At 37.8% G+C, this 24,460-nt stretch overlaps 1 protein-coding gene across 5 annotated transcripts in view; it reads right to left on the bottom strand.

The window, feature by feature from the left end:
• The window catches only part of EIF2B3 (eukaryotic translation initiation factor 2B subunit gamma), a 107,549-nt gene that overhangs the window by 33,529 nt on the left and 49,560 nt on the right, over positions 1-24,460 (bottom strand). For 4 of the 5 annotated variants that reach the window (XM_081057476.1, XM_081057479.1, XM_081057477.1 and 1 more), the window contains one exon: positions 3,564-3,653. The exons of the other annotated variant lie outside the window; for it this stretch is intronic. In XM_081057476.1, coding sequence (XP_080913602.1) covers positions 3,564-3,653 — 90 coding nt within the window. The remainder of the gene's footprint in view (positions 1-3,563; positions 3,654-24,460) is intronic. 5 annotated transcript variants of the gene reach the window in all.

Below are 24,460 nucleotides of genomic sequence, written 5' to 3'. Positions count from 1 at the left end.
GGCTCAGCTGGGGAGAGCACAAGGCTCATAATACCAGCATGGGCCAGGGAGCTGTGTCCTACACAACTAGACTGAGAAACAACAGCTTGAACTGGAGTGTCGGGGCAGAAGAAGGGGGAAAAAATAAATAAAAAAAGTTAAAAAAAAAGAATATATTTGGGTATAATTACATGTCCGTTGCTTTGAGTTTTTAAAAAATTGTGGCAAGTCCAACTCATTTTTCAAAACTTAAACTCAATTTAAAAATGTAATTTACATATAATAAAATACACCCACTTTAACCATACAGTTCAATGAGTTTTGTCAAATTATACTACTGTAATCACTACCCCAAATCAAGATATAGAGTATTTCCATTATCCCCCCAAATTCTCTTGTGCTTCCATTGTACTATTCTACTATATTCTAATACTACTTACCACATTTTACTGTAACAATTTGTTTAACCTGTCCCTCTCTCCCTAACCTATGAGCAATCTGAAGGCAAAAACGCCACCTTTTTATATTTACCACTTAGCAACACAGTACCCGACACCAGTAGGTGACCAACTAAAAGTTAATTCAAGTTCTTACTTTGCATCAACTACTGCTCTAAGCTCTTTACAAGTATTTTCCACAACAACCATATGGGACACGTACTATTATTTCCAATTTTCAGATGAGGAACGTGAGGTACAGAAGGGTGGACACCTGTCCAAGTTCACAAAGCTCAGTTACTAAACTTTTCCTGTTAAAGACAGTGCAGGTCTTCTTTTCTTCACAGCTTTCCTACTTAGTAAACTGCAGAAATCCTCATCTCTTTTTTCACTGCTAATGTACCAAATTACTTCTGCTATGACTACATTTCCTTTCCTCTCATTCACCAAGCATATATTGAATGCCTTACCAATGCAGGTGGGTATCTAATCTCAAAGAATTCGGGTGGAAGAATTAACATGTAAACAACCAGAAAAGACACAGGGCAGAATATGTTAACTTCCATAAGTGAAAGATAACACTGCTAAAGCAGTCTTTTCTTGAAGTGGTGTCTCATACGTTTACTTTTTCCTTTCCATCCCTAAAAGAGTTAACATTTCATAATCAGGTTATAATAAATGATTCCTACTTACCTTGAAGGAGTCTCTTTCTCACTCAGAATCATCCATATTCTCCTGCTAGGTTGCATCATTGCTCATTCCATATGGGATTATTCTGTTTAAAGATCTGTAACTCCCTGTTTAGCTTTCAAGATATCCTGCATGCTGATCCCGCCAACCCATTCAACCCCATCTCCCACAACTTTGAGATAAGACTTCCACTATTTCAGACAGGAAGAAAGAGTCTCCCTCAAGTACTATTCTAATTTGTCCTGCTATGTCTTTATATTGTTCCTCGTATGTTGAAATTTACCAATTTTAATCCTTTAATCCCAACAACTCTGAGAAGTGAAGGATAGATGGGGGAAGAAAGAGATGAGAGTCTCTCTAGTAGATCTTGAGATGGGGAAGTAGTTTGAGGTGAGTCTCTATATCATTCTCCATTGTAGCAGGCTCTGAGAAAGTCCCATTTGGCAGAGTTTCTGGCCAGAGGCCACAGAATCACCAAATTCAGGCTTGTCCTCAAGGGACATAACACTATATTACACTTGCCAGGTATGGGAACAGATAACTAACTGGTGGTGGTAAAATGAGCTAAAAAGGAGCTACAGCAGCCAGGATGCTGGCATTCTGGTACACAGATACCAAAAGCTACAATCCCATTTGGTAGTACTAAGGAAGCATTGTTAGTTTTTTTGTTTATTTATTTTCTTATTTATTTATTTATTTTTAGGAATTATAATGGTATTGAGGTATTTGTTTAAAAGATAAAAACATCGTTTATGTTTTAGAGATACATACTGAAATATTTCCCGATAATTACAGATGAAATTATATCAGAATGACTTGCTTTAAAATAATCTGGTGTGACGGTGGGGAAATGGATAGTGGCATATATAAACAAGAGTGGCCATGAATTGATAATTGTTGACGTTGTGTGACGGATTCATGGGAGTTTATTACATTACTTTCTCTACTTTTGTACTTGTGTGAAATTCTCCATAGTAAACGGTTTTAAAAAAAACAAACAATGATCTCTACTATTGCAATCCCTCCCAGCACATCAAAGCCAGAGCCTATTTCACAGGGCTCCCTATCCATTTGGGAATAAAAACTAAACTCTTTAATGGCCAAGAGTTAACTTCATTTTTGGAATATGAATAGCCCAGACTAGTAACTGGAAAACAGGTCCTGGATCATTCTCTCAGGTAAGTTTTCTTGCTGTTTAAAAAGCAAAGTTTCTACAGTTCACTGTGGAGTTTAGCTGTCAGTTCCATGAGAGGACCTATGTCTGTTTATTCACCATTGATCCCACAGTTCATCTAGCGCAATGCCTGCCTCATAATGGGTGCTTAATAAGTATTTATTGATTGAATGAAAAAAACGAATAGTAAATCAGAGGAGAGCAGGGGAACAGTGTCCTGGGAGGGAAAACAGAGAAATTACAATCCCTGGGGAAGCTTTCCAGGAGTCCAAATGATTTGTTTTACCATTGGCTCTACATGGGCCTTCCTGTAGGCGTTTAGCAGGTATTGTGGGGGTGAGGGTTAGGATGCTGCAAGAAATATCTACTGGGCACAGAAGAATAATTCCCCTTCCCCTTAATATTCCTCTATATATCCAAGTCCATCAGCCAAGGGCATGCTGGCATTTAAACTCAGGTTCTCCTATTTCCTTCCTCAGCCGGTCTGAGGGAACTTGCTGCTGTGGTATTAGCCTGCTTGCTTTCCCATCCGCCAGTGTTATTCAAGGCAGAAACTTACTCAGCAGCCATCAAAGGAGACTACCCGCAATTCTTTACCGTGCAGTTATTAAATCTTTTCCTGGCTGTTCCTTTGAGGACTCTAGTTACATTTCCTACCAAAAATCCTTGAGATCAACCTCAAAAGGAGGTTTTCTCTCTGGAAACCCAAGTCCTGCAATCTGCCAGACATAGGATGTGTTTAAAGTCCACAGTTCTGTTCTCAAAGCAAAATCAGACAAGTACCAAATTTTGTTTCTCTGCATTCATGAAAGTTCACTCAGTAGAGTGGACTTCTTTCCTAAAATTGCATGGAAACTTGCTTTTCTTTATTTCCTCCTCTTGGGTAAGTCTGGCCCTTTGTTAAAAGGGCTCATCTATAGGATAATTGCCTAGAGGAAGGACATATGCTTGGAGACAAATAGCACTTGAGCTGGGGAGCTCACCCTTGCAGAAGGAAGTCAGAAGAGACTGGTACTGTGCAGACAGGCATCACAGGTTACTATTAGTTTCATAAAAATATTTTTCTGGTTTGTTACAACACAGACTCCAAAAATACAAGCAGGGGACTCTGTGATACAGATAAAATAATGGTATGCTGATAACATAATTTCATTTCTAAAACAAAGGTGAAAATCAATTGTTGATTATATAAACCTGTTATCTAACATTATCAAGGTTTAAAACTGTTAATACACGGTAGCCTAAACACTGTGGCTTTTTGACTCTATCTCCCTCTTTCTTACTCATTTTCCATTAGGAAGTCCACAACGTATTTTTTCATGCAGTAGAGATGGGCGTCCACAAGACCTGTGTGGAAACGTATTCTAGGGTACCTGCAAATACAAAAGAGAGAAGGGACTCACAATCAGATAACAAGGGTTCTATCCTATTATTAGGTAGTAGGCATTAATAAGTTTGTAAGGTGCCTACATCCCACTCTGGGGAGACCAAGATAGTACATTCTACCCCAGAAAAGGTCATCCCTTTATTGAAATCCTATCTCATTCTTTATGAAGGTTTTAGGCGTCTAAAGACATTAAACCAAAATCGATGAGCCATCAAATCACTGAGAAGCCACCTTCTTCTATCAAATTCTTGTAACTAACATTTTCCTGCTTCCCACAACACTTATGTCTGCCTCTATCAGATAACTTATCACACAGTAAGGTGACAGCCTATTTTCTTGTCTTTTTCCCACTAAACTAAAAGTTCTCCGAGGGTAGAGATTTATCTTTATAGCAAGCACTTAGCATTGTACCTCACACAAAGTAAATGTTTAATAAATAGTTGTTGAATAAACAAACAAATGAATAAATTAGGTCAAATTAGGGCATCTGCCTAGTTGTTGTCTATTTTAGTTTGCCATTTTGGTTTTAGCCTTAAGAAATATCATGTTTATAATGCCCAAGGTCATTTTATTTAATTAAAAAACCCAGACAGCTGAGGGAGATGAGGAACGAAGAGTGTGGAAAAGTGAAGATTCTAATCATAGCTTCCTGGTTGTCATCTTTCTTCTATTCAGTGTTACTTTGCTTTGACTGGCTTATAGATTTAAGGAAAATTATTCTCACGGGATCTAGATACTCTAGAAGTAATTTATCAAATAAGTTAAGGTGCACCACCCTGCGCTTCCACTCTTGGGAGAAGGGGGAACAAAATGCTTCCAAAAGAGCAACAGAGGAATCAGACTTGGAATCCCACACCCATAACACACACCCAACACACCAGCCAATTGCTGTATACTAAGAGGATGAAGAAGAAAGTAGAAATTCTATTTCCTCTGGAAACAGAATTTTGCAAATGTGAATGTGGTTTCCTTGTAACTTCAGGGTTTCATCTGAAGCTCACACCCTAATAATTCTCTACTTTGATCTAAAAAATTTGGAAAATTGCACTTTTCTGTTCAGTCCCTTGGTTTACAAATTCCTTGAATCATTCAACATACTCTCCCTGTATTTACTGAATCTTCAAAACTACCTCATGAAGTAGATATATTACTCTCATTTTTATAGCAGTGGTCAATTTGTATTATACAGCCAGGAAAGGAATACCTTTAAAATTTGACTAATAAAAAAATTAAAAGGAGAAAAAAAAAGTTTGAATAACCATATTCTAAACTGTTATCAATCTCTACCAAAAATGGCACTAACATTCATATAGCATTTTATAATTTATAAAGTTTTTCCAACTTTTTATTCCCATTCCATAGAGTAGGTAAAACAAAAAAAATTCTCCTATTTTTAAGAAAAAAAATTTCCCAAAATTTAGCTGACTACTACAGATTTAGCTACAAATCAGAATACAATGAAGAAACAGAGATGTCAATTTAGAGAGGGTTTTTTTCTTTCAAATTAAAGTTGTAGTGAATGTAAATCTTGGGATGGGGAGGTTAGTGGCATTTAAGTTGCCAAAATAGGTGGTTTCCTTATTTCAGTTTATTATTTTAGAATGATATGAGAAATAAGAATTGATATTTTAAAACAAAACAAACAGACAAAACCCAAAAACCTCAAAGAGGCGCCAGTAAAATCTGAGTAACTGGCTGATTGTTCTGAGCCAGAGATGCTTTGGGTTTTTACAACATAAAGTAAATCAGAAAATGGAAATTAATAAGGCAATTAGAAAGAGTTTTAATTGTATGCTTTAAAATAATTTAAAACATAATTTGTCAACTATAGAAAAAGTCCACTGCAGTAAAAATTAAAATATCCTTTCAATAATAAAAATAAAAGTTCAGAGAAATGGCATAAAAAATTTAATCTTCAGAGTCTGTAAGATCATCGTAAAGCTCCCCCATGTTTTTTTCTTCTCTTCATCTAACATAAAAGAATTTTTAAAATGGTCTATTATAAAAAGAAAAAAGGAAAAGGGAATGAAGAAGAAAAGAGAAAGATCTTAGAAAAGTAGAACAGAAATGGACAAAGATACAAAAAACTAGGAAACCTAAGACAACATACGCCATCAGGAACATAAAGAATATCTTTGTGTTATTTTTATAGACCTATTTTTAAAAGAGTAAGTTGTAGATTTTAATTTGTAATGTTTAAAAATTTTAGGGCTGGGCCGGCCCGGTGGCTCAGGCGGTTGGAGCTCCGTGCTCCTAACTCCAAAGGCTGCCGGTTCGATTCCCACATGGGCCAGTGTGCTCTCAATCACAGGTTGCTGGTTCAACAATTCGACTCCCGCAAGGGATGGTGGTCTCTGCCCCCTGCAACTAAGATTGAATATGGCATCTTGAGTTGAGCTGCCTCCCGGATGGCTCAGTTGGTTGGAGCGCATCCACTCAACCACAAGGTTGCCAGTTCAACTCCTGCAAGGGATGGTGGGCTGTGCCCCCTGCAACAAGCAAGGGCAACTGGACCTGGAGCTGAGCTGCGCCCTCCACAGCTAAGACTGAAAAGGACAACAACTTGAAGCCGAACGGCACCCACCACAACTAAGAGTGAAAGGACAACACCTTGACTTGGAAAAAAGTCTTGGAAGTACACACTGTTCCCCAATAAAAAGTCCTATTCCCCTTCCCCAATTAAAAGAAAAAATCTTAAAAAATTTTTTTTACGGCAATAAAATATTTTTGATGATCTTAACAGGGATACCAATTTTTAAAGCAAATAACAAAAACAATAGGTGAAATAATTATAACAATTATTAATAATCCTTATTAGTAATATTTTAGAACAAGAAATGTATATTTGAAGTAAGTACTGGAAAAGATCCAAGGACAAGTACTTACTGTTTAAACACAAAGATCAATGGCTTTAAAGCATCTTCATGAAAGTCATTAGCCTGTCTGCATAATAGACCTGTCTACACCTGTCCTCAAACCCCAGACAGAGCTCTGGCTTTGACAGTTCGCAAAACCAATGGCACATGAGCACTCATGCCTGCATACTGCATTCCCTGAGTGAAGACTTCATTCTGAGCTCAGCAGGGGCAGACTTCTCAGGTCGCATGATATTTACCTGTCAGCCATTAGCTCCATAGCCTCAGTTCCCTCTTTAATATTTCTGTTGTCAATTTCACCTTATCCAAAGTTCTCTCCAAATTCTTTAATACATGTCTTCTCTGGAATATCTATTTGACTGCCAAGGTTCCTCCAACTTCTAACACCCTTGCAGTCTGACTATGGGTGAAGTGAGAAGGTGCAAGGCAAAGGCTCCACTGAGTCCCATGCTGCTCTAAAGAGGCAACTATCTACGCACCATAATTCCCACTTTCCCCCACCCCTCTCATTTTGGCCTCTACGTCTTTTGTTCACTCTTTCATCCTGCCTTTCCATATTTTGGGCATTCTTTTCCAGGATCAGTGTGAGTCTACTTCTCCAGGAATCCTTCCTTTTCTACCCATTTAAAATCATACTAAATCATATGTCTCCTAGAATACTACTTGAAAAGATGGTAGAAATTATGTACTCATCTCATTCACTTTGTTTTTTTCCAAATGCAGATAATGCAATTTAATCAGGTGGAGAAAATTCCTTCTGAAAAAATGATTTTTGCAAGTCAATACACTGAGGAATTTACCACTGCAAACATTCATTCTACATCATTTACTAATGGTCTAGTGATGACAACTGGCATTGTGCTAGATAAAGAAATGAACAAAACAGAGCTGATCTCTACCACCCCGTAGCTTACAGTCTATCAAGGGAAGCAATTATCTCTCAAAGTTCCTCAAAGAAATTTCCTGCACAAATTACTTTCTTTTTCTATTTTTTTTTATTATGGTAAAATATACATAACATAAAATTCATTATTTTAACCATTTTCAAGTATACAGTTCTGTGGCATTAGGTACATTTACATTGTGGTGCAACCATGACCATCATTCATCTCCAGAACTTACAATCTTCCCCAAATGAAACTCTGTACCCATTAAACCGTAACTTCCCCTTCCCCTTCCCCCCAGCCCGTTGCAACCACCGTTCTATTTTATGTATTTATGAATCTGACAACAATAGTTCACTCTTATCTGGAGGGGATACATTCTAAGGCCCCGAGTGGATGCTTGAAACTGGGGATAGTACTGAGCCCCATATATGTACATATATATAAATTATAAATTAGGCACAGAGAAATGAAAGCAAAAAATAGAACAATTATAAAACCATACTGTAATGAAATTTCTGTGAATGTGGTTTCTCTGTCTCTCTTAGCGAACTAGCATAATTTTCTTTTTTCTTCTTCACAATTACACAGACAGAAGACTCATTGTTACTGTAAATCTTTGCAACCTCAGCATGATTTTTTTTTTCTTTCCTTATTAAATTGAGAACTTCCACCTTTTCACTTCAAGGAAGCAATTTATGGCTTTTCTTTGGCATAGCCGAAAGGTCAGCATCGTTACTTTTGTGTTTTGGGGCCATTATTAAGTAAAATCAGGGTTACTTGAACACAAGCACTGCGATACTGTGACAGTCCAGCTGATAACCGAGACAGGCAGCATATACAATGTGGATACGCTGGACAAAGGGATGATTCACGTCCCAGGCAGAATGGAGCTGGACAGCGTGAGATTTCACCACGCTCATACTCCGAACAGCGCACAATTTAAAAATTATGAAATATTTATTTGTGGAATTTAACATTTTCCCATCTCTGTTGACCGTGGGTAAATGAAACCACAGATAAGGAGGGCTACTGTACCACATTTTGTTTATCCATTCTTCTGTCTATAGACACTTGGGTTGCTTTCCCATATTGGCTATTGTGAATAATGCTGCTATGAACACAAGTATACAAATATCAATTTAAATCTCTTTCACACATACATTTCTTAAAATTTTTTTATTATGGAAAATTTCAATCATATACAAAATCAGAGAAGAACATAAATTATCACGTACCCATCAGACAGCTTCAGCAACTATAAATATTTTCCAAACTTTTAAATTTTTTTGTTGCATTTATTATGGGTTGAATTGTATCCCCCAGTGGACTTTGAAGTCCTAACCCCCAGTACCTGTGATTGTAACTTTATTTGGAAATAGGGTCTTTGCGATGATCAAGTTAAAATGAGGTCATTGGGGGGACCCTAATCCAATGACTTGTGTCCTTATAAAAGGGGAAATTTGAATAGAGACAGCTGTGCATAGAGGGAAGACAATATGAAAACACAGGGAGAATGCTATCTACAAGCCAAGGATGCCTGAAGCTACCAGAAGCTAAGAGAGAGGCATTGAACAAATTCTCCCTCACAGCACTCAGAAGAAACCAACCCTGCCAACACCTTGATTTCATACTTCTAGCCTCCAGAACTATGAGACAATAAATTTCTGTTATTATAAGTCACCCATATTTTATTATGGCAACCCTAGCAAACTAATATAGTACTTTAAAGCACACTCCATTGTCATTTTACCTATAAATACTTCAGAACATGTAATATGCATTTCTAACTGATAAGGACTTTAAAATATAATCACCATGTCATTACTACACTTAATAAAATTATCGATTTCATAATGTCATCTACTATCCAATCCATAGTCAGATTTGTCTTTTTACAGTTAGTTTGTCCAAATCAGGATCCAATCAAAGTCTCACATTGCATTTGGTTATTTCATTACAAAATAATTCTATAAAGTTCCCCTTCTTTATTCCCCTGCCAAGTCATTATTATTAGAGTGGGTCACCTGTCTTGCAGAACACTCCGTGTCCTAAATTTGGCTGATTGTTTTGTAGGTGTATCTTTTTAAAAACAGCTTTATCAAAGTATTATCTACCATAAAACTCATCTATTTTAAGTGTAGAATTAAATGATTTTTAGAAAATATACAGAGCTGTACAACTATCACTACAATCTAGTTATAGAACATTTCTATCACCTGAATAGAATCTCACATGACGGTTTGCGACCAATCAACCCCCTTTCTCACCCTCAGTTTCAGGCAATCACTAATCTGCCTCCTGTCTCTACAGATTTGCCTTTTCTGTGTTTTTGTTTTTTTTTATTACAGCCATTCTAGTGAATGTGAAGTATTATGTCACTGTGGTTTAAATGTGCATTTCCTTAGTGACTAATGATGTTGACAATCTTTTTTTTTTTTTTTAATAAATTTTATTGGGGAACAGTGTGTTTCTCCAGGGTCCATCAGCTCCAAGTCATTGTCCATCAATCTAGTTGTGGAGGGCACAGCTCACCGGCCCATGTGGGAATCGAACCAGCAACCCTAATGTTCAGAGCTCGTGCTCTAACTGAGCCATCTGGCCACCCCTGTTGACAATCTTTTCATGTCCTTATTAGCCATCTGTATATCTTCTTTGGTGAAATGTCCCTTCAAAACTTTAGCCCCTTTTGAAATTGGGTTGTCATCTTATTAAGTTGTTAAGTGTTCTTATCTTTTCCTTTTTTGGGGTTTCATTTTCTTAGGCAGTAGTTTTAATAAGAATAGAATCTTTAAAATTATTTAAAATATTCCATTACTTACATTAAACTTTAGTTAATACTCAAAAGGTAAAGGATGTAAAATTAATAAAGCTGATTTTGTGGAGCTCAGGTTCCTACTATGAATTAAATTTAGCAGAGAAGTGATATTCAAATCCCATTGACACTGTGAAAATAAACCATTCGGTTTTATATAAACAATATTTAAATAAGTCTTCCAGAAACTTTCATAAATAATGAGAAATATATACATGCATATATTAACAATAGTATAGTTTTCTAAATTTTGTTTTTATAGATTAAGTGGCTAAACATAATTATTTAACCACTACTGTGTTTCCACGAAAATAAGACCGGGTCTTATATTAATTTTTTTTTAACAGGACTTTATTGGGGAACACTGTGTACTTTCAGGACTTTTTTCCAAGTTGTTGTCCTTTCAATCTTAGTTGTGGAGGGTGTCGTTTAGCTTCAAATTATTGTCCTTTCAGTCTTTGTTGTGGAGGGCGCAGCTCAGCTCCAGGTCCAGTTGCCGTTGCTAGTTGCAGGGGGCGCAGCCCACCATCCCTTGCGGGAGTCAAATCGGCAACCTTTGTGGTTGAGAGGACGCGCTCCAACCGAGCTGAGCCATCCAGGAGCTCAGCAGCAGCTCAGCTCAAGGTGTGGTGTTCAATTTTAGTTGCAGGGGACGCTGCTCACCGTCCCACAAGGGACTCGAGGAATTGAACTGGCAACTTTGTGGTTGAGAGGACATGCTCCAACCAACAACTGGGCCATCGGGGAGGCAGCTCAGCTCACGGTGCCGTGTTCACGGGGCAGAGCCCACCATCCCTTGAGGGACTAGAGGAATTGAACCGGAAACCTGGTGGTTGAGAGCCCACTGGCCCATGTGGGAATCGAACCGGCAGCCTTCAGAGTTAGGAAGACGCATTAGGGCTTATGTTCAGGGGAGGTCATCCTGAAAATTCATGCTAGGGTTTATTTTCCGGTTAGGTCTTATTTTCGGGGAAACACAGTATGTTTTGAAACGGAAATATTTTACTTTAATTTCTAATTCTGTAATTGATTGCTGTTAAAAAATTCTGGTTTTCACAATCATGCTTTTATATACACCTTAAATAGCATTATGATAATTACATTGTCTATTCCGCCATTTTGGACCTTCTGCCGTCTTTATTTTCTTAATGGTGTCTTTTGAGGTTTAAAGTCTTTAATTTTGAAGAAAAAATTTATCAATTTTTTTTTCTTTTATGGAGTATGTTTTTGGTGTTGTATCTAAGAACTCTTTGCCTAACCCCAGTTCATGAAGATATTCTGCTATGTTTTCTTCTAAAATTTTTATAGGTTTAGTTCTTACATTAGGTCTATAGTCTATAATCTATTTTCATTTTTGTGTATGAAGTGAGATAAGAGTCTAAGTTAGTCTTTTTGCAAGTGAATATCAAATTTTTCCAGCACTATTTGTGTAAAAGACTATCCTTTGCTCATTGAGTTGCATTGACATCTTTGGTAAAACTCAATTGACCATAAAGATAAGAATTTATTTTTGGACTTTCAATTCTGTGCCACAGATCTATATGTTTATCTTTATGCCAGTACCATACTGTTTTGATTACTGTAGTTTTATAGTAAGTTTTGAATTTGGGAAGTGTAAGTTTTTCAACATTTTTCTTCTTTTTCAAAATTGTTTTTTATTTTATTTTTTTAAATTACTTTCAGGTGTACAAAGCAATAGTTAGACATTTACACCCCTCACAAACTGATAACCCCCCTCCCCCAATCTACTACGCCTCTGGCATCGTATATAGCTCTTAAAGTTCCATTGCCTCTTGGTTATTCTGGGTCTGTGCATTGCCATATAACTTTTAGGATCAACTTATCAATTTCTACAAAAATCTACTGAGATTCTGATAGGGTTTGTACTTAACAATGTTGTGTTTTCCAATCCAGGAACATGGAATGTATTTCCATATATTTAAATTTTATTTAATTTCTCTCAGCAATGTTTCATAATTTTCAGCATATAAGTCTTCTATTAAATTTACTCCTAAGTATTTTATTCTTTTTGATTCTTTTACACTTTCAGATTGTAAGTGTAATTGATTTCTTATCATTTATTTTTGGAGTGATCATTGCCAATACATAGAAATATAACTGACTTTTGTATATGCATATTGATCTTAGGTCCTGCAACTTGCTGAACTCTTATTAAGTCTAGCTGTTTTGTGGATTTTTTGGGATTTTCTATATGCAGATATATAGTATCATGGTGTCCATGGAGAAAGAAAATTTTATTTCTTCCTTTCCAATCTGGATGCCACTTATTTCTTCTTCTTGTCTGAATGAACTGGCTATAACTTCTAGTACAATGTTGAATAGAAGCAGCCATAGAGGACATCTTTGCCTTGTTCCCATCTTAGGAGAAAACATTCAATCTTTTACTATTAAATAAAATGTTATCTATAAGTCTTTTTGTAGGTGCCCTTTATCATGCACAGGAGATTCACTTCTATTCCTAGTTTGTTGACAGTTTTTATCATGAATGGGTGCTATGTTTTTTCTTTGTCTATTGAGATTATCATGTGGTTTTTATCTTTTATTCTATTAATATGGTGTATTACATTAACTGATTTTCAGATGTTAAACCAGCCTCGCATCCCTGGGATAAATCTCACTCATGGTGTATATGTTGCTGGATTCAGTTTGCTAATATTTTGTGGAGTATTTTTTCACTTATATTCATGAAGAATTACTGGTCTTGTATTTTCTTTGTCTAGCTTTAGTATCAGAGTTATACTGGCCTCACAGTATAAATTGGGAAGTGTCCCCTTGTCTTTCAGCCTGGAAGACTTTGTGAAGAATTCTATTTCTTCTTTAAATGTTTGATAGAATTAACTAAAGACACCATCTTGTCCTTGCCTTTTCTTTGTTGGAAGAGTTTTAATTACTAGTTTGATTTCATTATTTGTTCCAGGTCTACTCAGATTTTCTATTTCTTCTTGAGTCAGTTAGGATGTAGCACATGATCTTTGTGGCTCAGACTACCACGCTGAACACTCTCTTCTGCTCTGAACACTCATCTGTTTTCAGTATAATGCTATGTATGCACTTTAACCCAACATTTTATTTTATTTTTTATTTTTTATTTTTAAAGATTTTTTTATTGGGGAAGGGGAACAGGACTTTATTGGGGAACAGTGTGTACTTCCAGGCCTTTTTCCCAAGTCAAGTTGTTGTCCTTTCAGTCTTAGTTGTGGAGGGCGCAGCTCAGCTCCAGGTCCAGTTGCTGTCTCTAGTTGCAGGGGGCACAGCCCATCATCCCTTGGAGGGACTTGAGGAATTGAACTGGCAACCTTGTGGTTGAGAGCCTGTGCGCCAACCAGCTGAGCCATCCGGGAGGCAGCTCAGCTCAAGGTGCCCGTGTTCAATCTTAGTTGCAGGGGGCGGAGCCCACCATCCCTTGAGGAACTTGAGGAGTTGAACCGGGCCACCCTGTGGTTAAGAGCTCACTGGCCCATGTGGGAATCGAACCAGCAGCCTTTGGAGTTAGGAGCACGGAGCTCTAACCGCCTGAGCCACCGGCCGGCCCCCTAACCCAACATTTTAAATGATTCTAGTTACTTAAGGGAGGGAAGGAAGGAAAGAAGGGAGGAAGGAAGGAAGGAATCCAACATTTGTTGAATAGTTTTTACGTGGCAGGCATTTTGCAACGTGCTTTCACATATATTAATCTTCATAACCTCTCCGTCTTCATTTTAGTATATGTGCTGCCAAAGCGAGCACATCTGACTTTATTTTACAGATGAAGAAAACAGACTCGGGTTAAGTAACTTTCCTAGGACACAAAGGGAGATAGTAGTAGTACTGGGAGATAAGGTAGTAGAAAAGTTTTAGGTTAAAACCTAAGTTTTAAAATTTAGGTTTTAACCTAAAACTTATGAGATCTCTCAAGCAACTTCTTTCTTTTCTCCACAGATAACCCTAGGAGCTACATACAGATGAGGCCCTGCTCCAAATAGTCTCACATTTAAATTCAGAGCAAGGAAGATAGAACACTTGGTTGGCATCAACAATCCCTGCTTTTGTATTTACTCCCTTACTGAATATCCCACTTAAGAGTTTATTAGCCACTAGTATCATTTAAAAATGAATCTGCTAAGGAATGGGGGTGTAAGCACTGACCTAAGACAAACCTAGAGGAATTACCTCTTTATCATCCCGCTTCCAGGTTTCCTCATTCTTGGAGAGCAGGAAAGCAGATATAAAGAAATGCTTCCAAAGAAGCAGCTGCCTGCTTTAGACAGATTATTTTTAAATGTCAAGGAGTTTAAGGACCAAGCTGTGTTTGAATAGTTACTTACCCAAATTTTCTCCTAATATTAACAACTTGAAGTACTGTGTGTCAGGGACAAAGCTTTAAGATCTGTAGGGAAACTAAGAGAAAGGCTACCACATGGACACTGGTCTTCAGGATTATGCAGGACTGCAAACAAGATTTTTCTGAGCTTTGCTTTAATTCAAAGAAAACTGAACATAGAGCTATGTGTGCCACCAGCATTGAACAAAACATCTGCAGAACTATAGAGCTAGGGAATAAAAAGCAGTTCAGAAAGGCAGTCCAGAAAAAAGGAAATATGTCCATGAAAGATGAACTACTTAACAAAAACAAGTAATTACTATTGTTAAAATCCTATCAGTTTGCTCCTTAATAGAATAAACTTAAGATTTTAAATATCCAAAGCTCTTAATGAGTCTAAAAAATATATCTGAATCTTTTTAGTTAATAACAAGATCTGTAATCTGCCCCTCCCTCCACCAAGATCTCAGAGGATTTCAGACTTTCATTTCCTCCAAAGCTACAGAATGAGGACAAAGGTCTGTAGGCTCAGGGTAATGCCAAATGTTTTGGGGGACGTGCTCCCTTCATCTCCACCTCCTAAATCAAAATGTGTACAGGAGGAAATGAATTGTTTTTATTCTGCTCATTTCAAAGGCAAACTGGGAATTCTATTCCCTGACATGCTCATAGTACAACGCTCATTTCCTGGAAGAGTGAGTAGAAAAAGACTGACAGACAGGTAAAGAAGTAGTGTATGGTAGCTGTATGTTTAAAAACTGAAATTCATCTAGACACTCCTGTGGACACACTGTTAGACTTCCAGCACTGCTGTGAATGGGACCTGAACAATTTCTAGCCCGGTGGGAGAACTGGTGTGTATGCTGAGCCTTTACACAGTGACCAGAGAAGGAAAGAACGCCTCCACAAACCGAGTATGTCCTACAGTTTATATGGCTGCACAGAATAACTTTTCCAACTAAACTGAGTTCAAAGTTTGTAGACGAGAATAGCAAGAAATAGGAACAGAATGAAGAAAACTTGAACAAAAACTCAAAATACAAAAGAAACTTAACTGGAACAGAAGCTTCTCTTTGCATAAATATGAATGAATGTTAACAGGTAAAGGGAATGTCATGGATAGCTCCTGAATTCAGATGCCAGGGGAATTGGAGCTTGAAACAATGACTCATAAGAACCAGAAACAACAATCCCAATGAAAATAAAACCTTCTGTGATAACTTAGTTATCTTGAAGTGTTCAAAGTAGCAACATAAACAACCTCCCTCAGACAATCACCTTCTACTTTATTTGGCAATCTTAAACATGTTCCAGTAAAGAAGTATCTTCCCTCCTACTAGAAGAGTCAGAGCTAATTCCCTACTGCCTAATCATTACAATTTAAAAGAAACTAGAGACCACGGTATGCTTGAAATAACCAAGGTTGCTCAGAAGTAGAGGAAAGAATATGATCTATGAAGCATAGTTGCTTACTAGCTATCTATAATTCTAACGAGACAGATTTGGGGGCAAGTACTTGTTGGATAACTACCTGGTAGCTGTTTTATAAAAAGGCACTTTCTATACCACACCAAATGCCTGATCTTGGTGGCACTGTACGTGCCAGGAATGACAGGGTGTTGAATGTTAGGAGTGCATATGGAGTTACCAAACCAAAGGTCTGCCTATGCAGCAGAATGAGCTATGGCACCATTGGTACTCAAGGCATCTCCAAGAAAAGCAGCAAACAGGTTTTCAGAGTTGGAGGAATTCTTAAAGAGTTCTAAGTGCAGCTCCTTATTGTACTGACAGAAAAACAAACACAGATTGCTATGGAAGCATATAACGGAGGACCTCATTCAGCCTGGAAGATGATGGGAAGGAGCAAGGTTCCAGGGGAAGCAGAAGAGACTGGCGTAAAAGACATAAGTGAAGGGATTGGTTCTAAATAGGAGAAAGGAAACTTCTTCCTCTAAGGCTAGAGAAAAGGAACTGAAGGTGGAGCTGAGTAAAGATAAACCATGGGTAGGGGTAATATGCTGTGGACATCAGTATCTGTTAGTTAGGATTTTCTTGCAGAAGGAGGCAGGGTCATTTTTCTGAAACAGGAAAGTGGTGATAGTTGAGAATTGCTGCTGAGGGAAGTGGAAAGGTGGTCTAGGACAGGTGTAAGAAAGCGGAATGGGGGGGTGGCCCGTTAGCTCAGTTGGTTAGAGCGTGGTGGTGGTAGCACCAAGGTTGCTGGTTTGATCCCCATGTGGTCCACTGAGCTGTGTCCTCCTTAAAAAAAAAAAAAAGAAAAAAAAAGAAAGCAGAATGGTCTGAGGGCTTGGCTAAGATGCGAATAATGAATTTAGTGGTGCCAACTTACAACATGACATAATATTTCTCCTGGAACTTTAACAGAACAGATGTAGGAGCAGACAAAGTAGATGTCAGAGGAATCCAAAGTTGAAGGTTGTGAGGGCAGATATAGCAAAAGGACAATGAGTGAGAATATGGAGGGAAATACCTTAAGTAATAATATACCAAAAGACCTAGATTGGATGAAGAAAAAAATGACAGAAAGAGGAAACAGAGAGAGAGAGAAGCGGAGGAGGCGGGGGGGGGGGGAGAAGGAGTGGAGAGGGACTGAAAGATATAATTAGATGGAATTGAAGAAAACAGGATTCTATGTAAAGATGGCAGATTAAACACAGGCATTAAGCCCTATTCCTTTTGAAAGCTCACTAAAGTGACAGGAAAGCGTATTTGTTGTTGTTGTTTTTAAAGGCATATTCCCACCCAAAAAAGGCATAATCCCCAACGAAGACTATTAGGAAAAGAGAAGACAGTAATACAAATTTGAAAGCTAGAAAGCAGGACCCTGGTAAAAGATTTAGCAGATCTAAGAAAGCTGAAATTTAAACCAGCTATAAGCAAAGCTGAATAGCAACCTGATTTATATGGAAAAACCCCTGAAATGATCAGGAACTGGCTAAAGGACACTGATATGGGGGTTCTTTTATAAATAACCTATTTATATGACTTTATAGAAGGGAGCATTAAAAGTATAGAAGAGTAAGAATAACAGTCGCACTGCCTACGCTGGACATGATACCTTAGGAAACGTTCTTGACCCTGACTTCCACAAGTCCCTCTGCATTCCTCTCCCAAAACTGTAAAATTAGAGAAGTACTTTAGGAATTTATGGCTGGTTTGCAGCAGTGGGGATACTAATTTAGATAAACAGTATTTCAGGACTTTCCACACCATTGGGGCAAATAATCAAGAATGTGAACCCACTTATCATCTGGGGTCCCAGGAATACAGATCCGGCCATGAACTTCGAGGTCTGATTTAAGTTCTTGTCTTCCCAGATACAAATGCCTACAGTTTCCAAGATGAATGTGTGCACATTGTATTCCATTTAAAAGATATCCTTTAGAAGCTTGTTTTAATATTTTCATTATCCTTCCCGTGAAAAACCTTGACTGAAGGTTTTTCAGTCAAGAAAAACAACATAACATTGGAGAAAACAACATAACATTGGAGAAAAGCTACATGATTTTCTTATTAAATATTTGGCACAAATACCTTTTGCTTAGAATGATTAAAAACACATGTCTTTCAGAAATAAAACAGGAATTTTTGTGCTGGGGGGTCTTTAAAGGACTAAGCCAACTGTAGCTGGGAAAACTGAGGCTTAGAGAAGCAAAGTGATTTGCCTAAGGTCATATAGCTGGTTGTCTCAAGACTAAATTCCAAATTCTCTGGACTTGAATATCCAGTACCATGCTCTTTGTACCAGCACCATTTTTTCCCACTACATATAATGCCACTCCAAGTCAGTAATGAATCAATTCAACACGTGGGAAAGGCATTGCGCTTTCTCTAAATGCACTGTAGTAAGAATCTGGGCAGATGACTACACAGCTCGTCTCTGTACCTGACTATGGGTTTAGCAGGACTCCCACTCCAACAAGCGTCATCTACTGTCTTACTTTCCAGGACCAAATATGCCTGACTCCCAAAAAAGCAGAACTTTCTCTCGCAGTCAAGCAAACACTTCATCCTCCCTTAGAAAGGGAGAAAACAAATGGATATACATTCCATCATCATTGCCCTTTTCTCCTACAACCCGTACAAAAGTAAGAAAACTTTAAAACACGAGGTTTCTGGCTCTCCCAGATATATACACGAACGACAACTTTGGTGTTTTGTATGCCCATTAGGAACTAGACCCCGCCTTTGGAAATACAGTTAGAAAAAGATAGGAAGTATTGCATTCTCATATTCAAAGGAGCTTGAAAATCTGAACCTAATTAGCTTCTACTCACCCTTTCACTGAGGCCAGGAAGAGCTTAATGCCTCAGAGGGTTACAGAAATGGAGGAAGGACATTTTACTGTTCATTTATATAGCCAGCTGCCATATTACAACTATACTCCAAAGATCCTGAATCACTGGGGTGTAGATTACAAGTTAGAAGAATGAAGGGAAAAAACGTGCCAACAACCAAAAATATAACCTAGGCTTAGGAAACATGTAGAAGATCTGCTCTTAATGGCCCTAGGGCTCACCCAAAGCCCCCAGCTCAACAGCTCTGAGGGAGAAATATACTCTTCACTTGTACCTTACCTGCCTATGTCCATTTTCTTTGCTCCCATCATGCCCCAACTTTGTTCTTTTTGGAATTTAGCTTATGGCTCCATGTGGTGGGCTGTTGGGACCGCTGGGACTAAGGCATTTATTAACAGTCTACCACATGGAACCATAAGCTAGATTCCAGGGAGGTTAAAAAGAAAGCAGGAGACAGTTTCCACCCTCTAGTTGTAACTATAGAAGCAAATGGCTAGCTTCTAAGAACTTAATGTCTAAGCCTGCAAACTCTAATATAGAGCAAAGCATAAACATCAGTACTTGCTTGATGGATGCATAAATGAGTAAGGTCCCTTGTTTCACATAATAATAGATAAGGACAATCAGTTCTGCTTTTTGCATTCCAAAGGACACAATCCCTTTACCCTTTTTAAGTCTTGTGAATTTAGCAGTATGATACTTTTCAAGTCTTATACACGCATTTAAATCTACCTTGCATACTACTATCAGATTATCTTTCCAGAATTCTGAATTTTGAGCCATCATTTCCCTCCTCAAAAAGTTTTTAATAATTCCCAGCTATTCAAGGTCCTCTATTTTTGTATTAACTTAATTTTCCAACCTTGTCTCCTAGTGCAGAGGCCTTCCATTTGGGCCAAACTGTTCCTAAACAAGTCTTGCACACTCTGTCTCCACACCTTTGCTCATAGCATTCTCCCCACACAGGTTCAGCTCCCCATGTCCCTTTCCATAACGAATCCCAATCCATCCTTCAAGTCCAAATTACCCTATTATGTTCTCCTGGCTAGGGTTTCCACGTGGGAATTCCCACCCATTCTCAGGAATTTTTTTCGCTTTCCTGTTCCTGAATCCCGAGAAAAGTTGGTAGGTAACTGGGAAAATTAGCTCCTCGAACCCAGTAATACCCACAATGGGAAATAAATGTACTACTCACAATGTATCTCTAAGACATTTTTCCTATTTATCGTCAGGGTTTCCGGGTGGGAATTCCTGGCTGTTCTCGGGAATTTTTTTTTGCTTTTCCATTCCCGAATCCTGAGAAAAGTTGGTCAGGAAATCAAGAAAATCATCTCCTTGAACCCAGGTGGTTGGTAGTATCGGGCGTCACTTTGTGGAAACAATTCATCGCGGAGAACTGAAAACAGCTTATATCTCGGGATTCCGGAATGGGAAAGCGAAAAAAATTCCTGAGAATGGGCGGGAATTCCCACCTGGAAACCCCACTCCTGACCACCTCAGCCCCTAAGGATTGATAACTCCTCTGAATTCTTAGAACACTGTTAACCATAACTGTTCAGTATCTGATATTGTTTGTTAATCTTTTACATGCATAATGTTATCTTCCATCAAGGCTAATAAACTCTTTGAGATATTCTCTTGCCTCAATGATCCCCTTAAACACTAAAACAGTGGTTTGACCAAAGGAGGAAACTTGATAAACATTTGCCAGTTGAACAATGTGTCCCCCGAAAAGTAGAAAGCATTAATTAATGGAAAAGACCTAACTCTGTCCCTAATTAGATAAATTAATATGTAACAAACCCTTTTGACTCTGATTTTCAGTCTCATTATCTGAAATATAGGGGACTGGACTAAATGACCCTCTAGCTGTGGCAGTTTATGATTCTAAAATAGCTACCGTGTTTTCCCGAAAATAAGACCTAGCCAATCAGCTCTAATGTGTCTTTTGGAGCAAAAATTAATATAAGACCTGGTATTATACTATATTATACCCGGTCTTATTTTACTATAGACCGGGTATTATATTAATTTTTGTTCCAAAAGACACATTAGAGCTGATTGTCCATCTGGCTAGGTCTTACTTTTGGGGAAACACAGTACAAACAAGATCATATTTTCAATACTTTAGGAGACATTATTTAATTCCGTCTTATAGTGAGTCTTCTAAAACACAAAGAAATTCCCTTCGTTTCCTAAAATTTGATTTGATAGATTAAGAAAAAAACTCGTAACAAACCCCTTACTTTCTTCTTCATAGAAAGAATTCCAGATCTAGTCAGCTAGAGCCTGACTGCTGTAAGAAACAAGCTGTGTTAACAAGGTCCCATCATAACTACTCTACCGAGAAAACAAAAAAAGAAAAAAATGAATTCCAGTAGGCTGGCAAACTACAGCCTGCCAGTTGGATGGCCTTGCTGCCTGTTTTTGTAGATAAAGTTTTATTGGAACATAGTCATTCTCATTTGATACATATCTATGGATGCTTTTGTGCTACAATAGCAGAGTTGAATAAATGCAACAAAGACCATACGGTCTGTACAGTCTAAAATATTTACTATTTATCCATTGCAGAAAAGGTTTGGTGATTCTTGTTCTATACCCCAACATTCATTGCAAAATGCCAAAGCCCTAGATTATAGACTTGTTTTTTTAAGGAGGGCACAGCTCACAGTGGCCCATGTAGGGATGGAACCGGCAACTTTGGTGCTATCAACACCACGTTCTAACCAACTGAGCTAACGGGCCACCCCGTATTTTTTTTTTTTTCAGACTTAATCACAGCAGGTCCCTAGGTGATTTCCCACTCATTCATTCAACAAATATTTACTGAGATTTCTTATTTCTAACTAAATCTTCATTCACTTTCCTCATTTGTAAAATGGAATATATAATAGTATCTACTTCATAGGATTATTGTTAAGGATTATATAAAACCTTTAACACAATGCCTGATACAAAATTTGAAAAACAATAGCTGCCATCATCATCATCATCAATCATCATCATCCTTTCCTGATGTCCTAGGAAAAGCTGGCTCTCTCTGATGGCCATGGCCACCTAAACAAAAGGAGAGAACTCTAGCATCCCTGACACTTGACTTCATACTTAGGAAAGAGCTTTATTATGACAGCACTAAGACTGCAAACCAAAGAATATTGGGAACGTTCTTTTGATACATGACGGCAGTTGAGCCCAGTCCTCTGACATCAGATATATCAAGAACTCAATAACTTTTCCAGAGTTATCAGGAAGACAAATATGATTGGAGTTTATAAAGACCTCTCTTGAGAACTTAGAGCTTGCTTGCAACCCCAAACTCAAGCAACAACACTGAAAGACAATGTGAAATTAAATGATTTAACTGACATAATCTCCACCTCCCAAATCAACTATCTGCCCAAATTTGGTAACAAACAAATTTTCTCACTTATTGTGAGAGCTACAATTTTTAAAAAGCCTAACAGCCTGAAATAGTTATGTATGTTTTTCTAATTAAATCCAGTAAGTAAATGATGGGAATCTACTTTCATCTTTTATAGTGTTGGTGATGTCTCTCTAAAATGCATAGAAGTTGTCTAAAAAAATAAGTATGCTTTATGCTCTTTGGGGGATCTTTCAAAATTCTGGATAATAAAATCCTAAATGATTAATTGGTGAAAAAAGACAATTTGAAATAAAGTGCCAACAACTAATAAATAATGGATAACTTAAATGTAATATAGCCATACAATGGAATACTATTCAACAATAAAAAGGAACAGAGCACTGACATAACATAGAACAACATAGATGAACCTTCAAAACATTATGCTAAGTGAAAGAAGCCAGTCACAGAAGCCATATATAATTACATTTATACAAAATGTCCAGAATAGACAAATATATATAGACATAAAGTAGACTTCTGGTTGTCTAAGGTAGGAGGGAAGGACAGGGAAAAAGAGGGAGTGATTTAATGACTATCAAGTTTCTTTTTGAGGTAGTAAAAATACTTCAAAAAATGACTGTGGTGATGGTTACACAATCCTGTGAATATATTTTTGAAAAACCCACTGAATTGTACATTTTGAATGAGTAAATTGTATTTTATATGAATTATACCTCAATAAAGCTATTGTATAAAAAAAAGAAAATCTTACCCTAAATTTAGATAATGTTACATGCTAAATTTATTCAATTAAACAAATAAACAAACGGGAAAATCAAATGCTAGGATTTCTGTTTTCCATCTAGGATGTATAAAGCTAAAAAGAGAGTTGCTCTCATTCCAACAAGAAAAAACTGAATAATCTACAAAATCATAACTTTTCTTGAACTCACCACAGGGCAACCAAATAGCCAGAACTCTAAGGAAAGACAACAGCTTCCAAGGAGAGGCAAGACATCAACACTAGCTCACCTACAGCACAACATGGAAGGATGGGAGGGCTGCCATATAAGTAGGTCAGAAGAATTAAATTAAAATTCTTAACAAACTTCTAAAGGTTGAGTGTAAGCTAGCATGAGAGGATACCATCCCAGGATAAAGGAATTATACATTCCCTCCCTTCCTCATTTTCTGTTATCCAGAAGTACCCATTTTCAATTCTTTTAGAGGATCCACTTAGTATTTATATCTATCTTTCTAATAACATTCTTTTTTCCCCCCTTTTTTCCGCTCTCCCCCTTCCCCCCACTCCGGTTCAAGTCGTTGTTTCTCAGTCGAGTTGTGTAGGACACAGCTCCCTGATCCATGCCAGTATTAGGAGTCTTGCGCTCCACTGGCTGAGGCAGAGCCACTCACAGCTTTGGGGTGGCCTCATCTGTAAAGAGCCACATTGCCTGAGGCCAGGCTGTTGCTGGGGCAGCCTGCGTCCGTCTCTGAATGAGGGAGGGGGATAAGGCCTGGCTTCTCTGACAGTCTGTACTTGCTCCAGACTCCCTGCTATGTTGGTCAAGGCTTTGCAGAACCTGCATCTCAATGCAGTTTTTCCTCTGCCCATTCTTGCTTCCTCCCCTTCTTTTCACAGATCTTGTTCCCTAATAAATATCTTGCACCCCAAATTCTGTCTCAGTATCACTTCTGGACAATCCAACCTTCAACACATAGTAACATGGTTTTTCTGTGGTTTACCACTGCCTGCCAAAGCAAGTTTTCTTGAATTCCGAGGGATCATTCTTTCAACTGTAGAATTAAACTGCCTGGATGATTAGACTGTTTCCTTTCTCTGACAGCAAACCTGTTGCATTGGTGTATAAAAACGGTGATGAATGTTATCTAATAACATTTGTTGCCTCTTGCAACTCGTGACTCAGTGTGTATCAAAAAATGTATATCCAATCAATCTTTCCAGCCTCACCATACTATAGCATTGATTTCTTGCTTACTCTTCTCAAGACCAATAGTTCTCAACCCTGGGGAGCATTTTTTTAAAACGCTAATGCGTGGACCCAAGCCCTAGAGATTCTTATTTAATTCTGGCATAGGACAGACATTTTTAAAAAGCTTCTTGGGTGTTTCTAATGTACCAAGGTTGAAAACCACTGTACTAGATACTCCTGTTCAACTTAGCAGAGTTTGTGGCCCATTAGTACT

The sequence above is a fragment of the Rhinolophus hipposideros genome (genome assembly GCF_964194185.1).
Source record: "Rhinolophus hipposideros genome assembly, chromosome: 8".
NCBI lineage: Eukaryota > Metazoa > Chordata > Mammalia > Chiroptera > Rhinolophidae > Rhinolophus > Rhinolophus hipposideros.
Note: the sequence above shows the minus strand (reverse complement) of the source record. Positions and strands in the feature narration are given on the sequence as shown.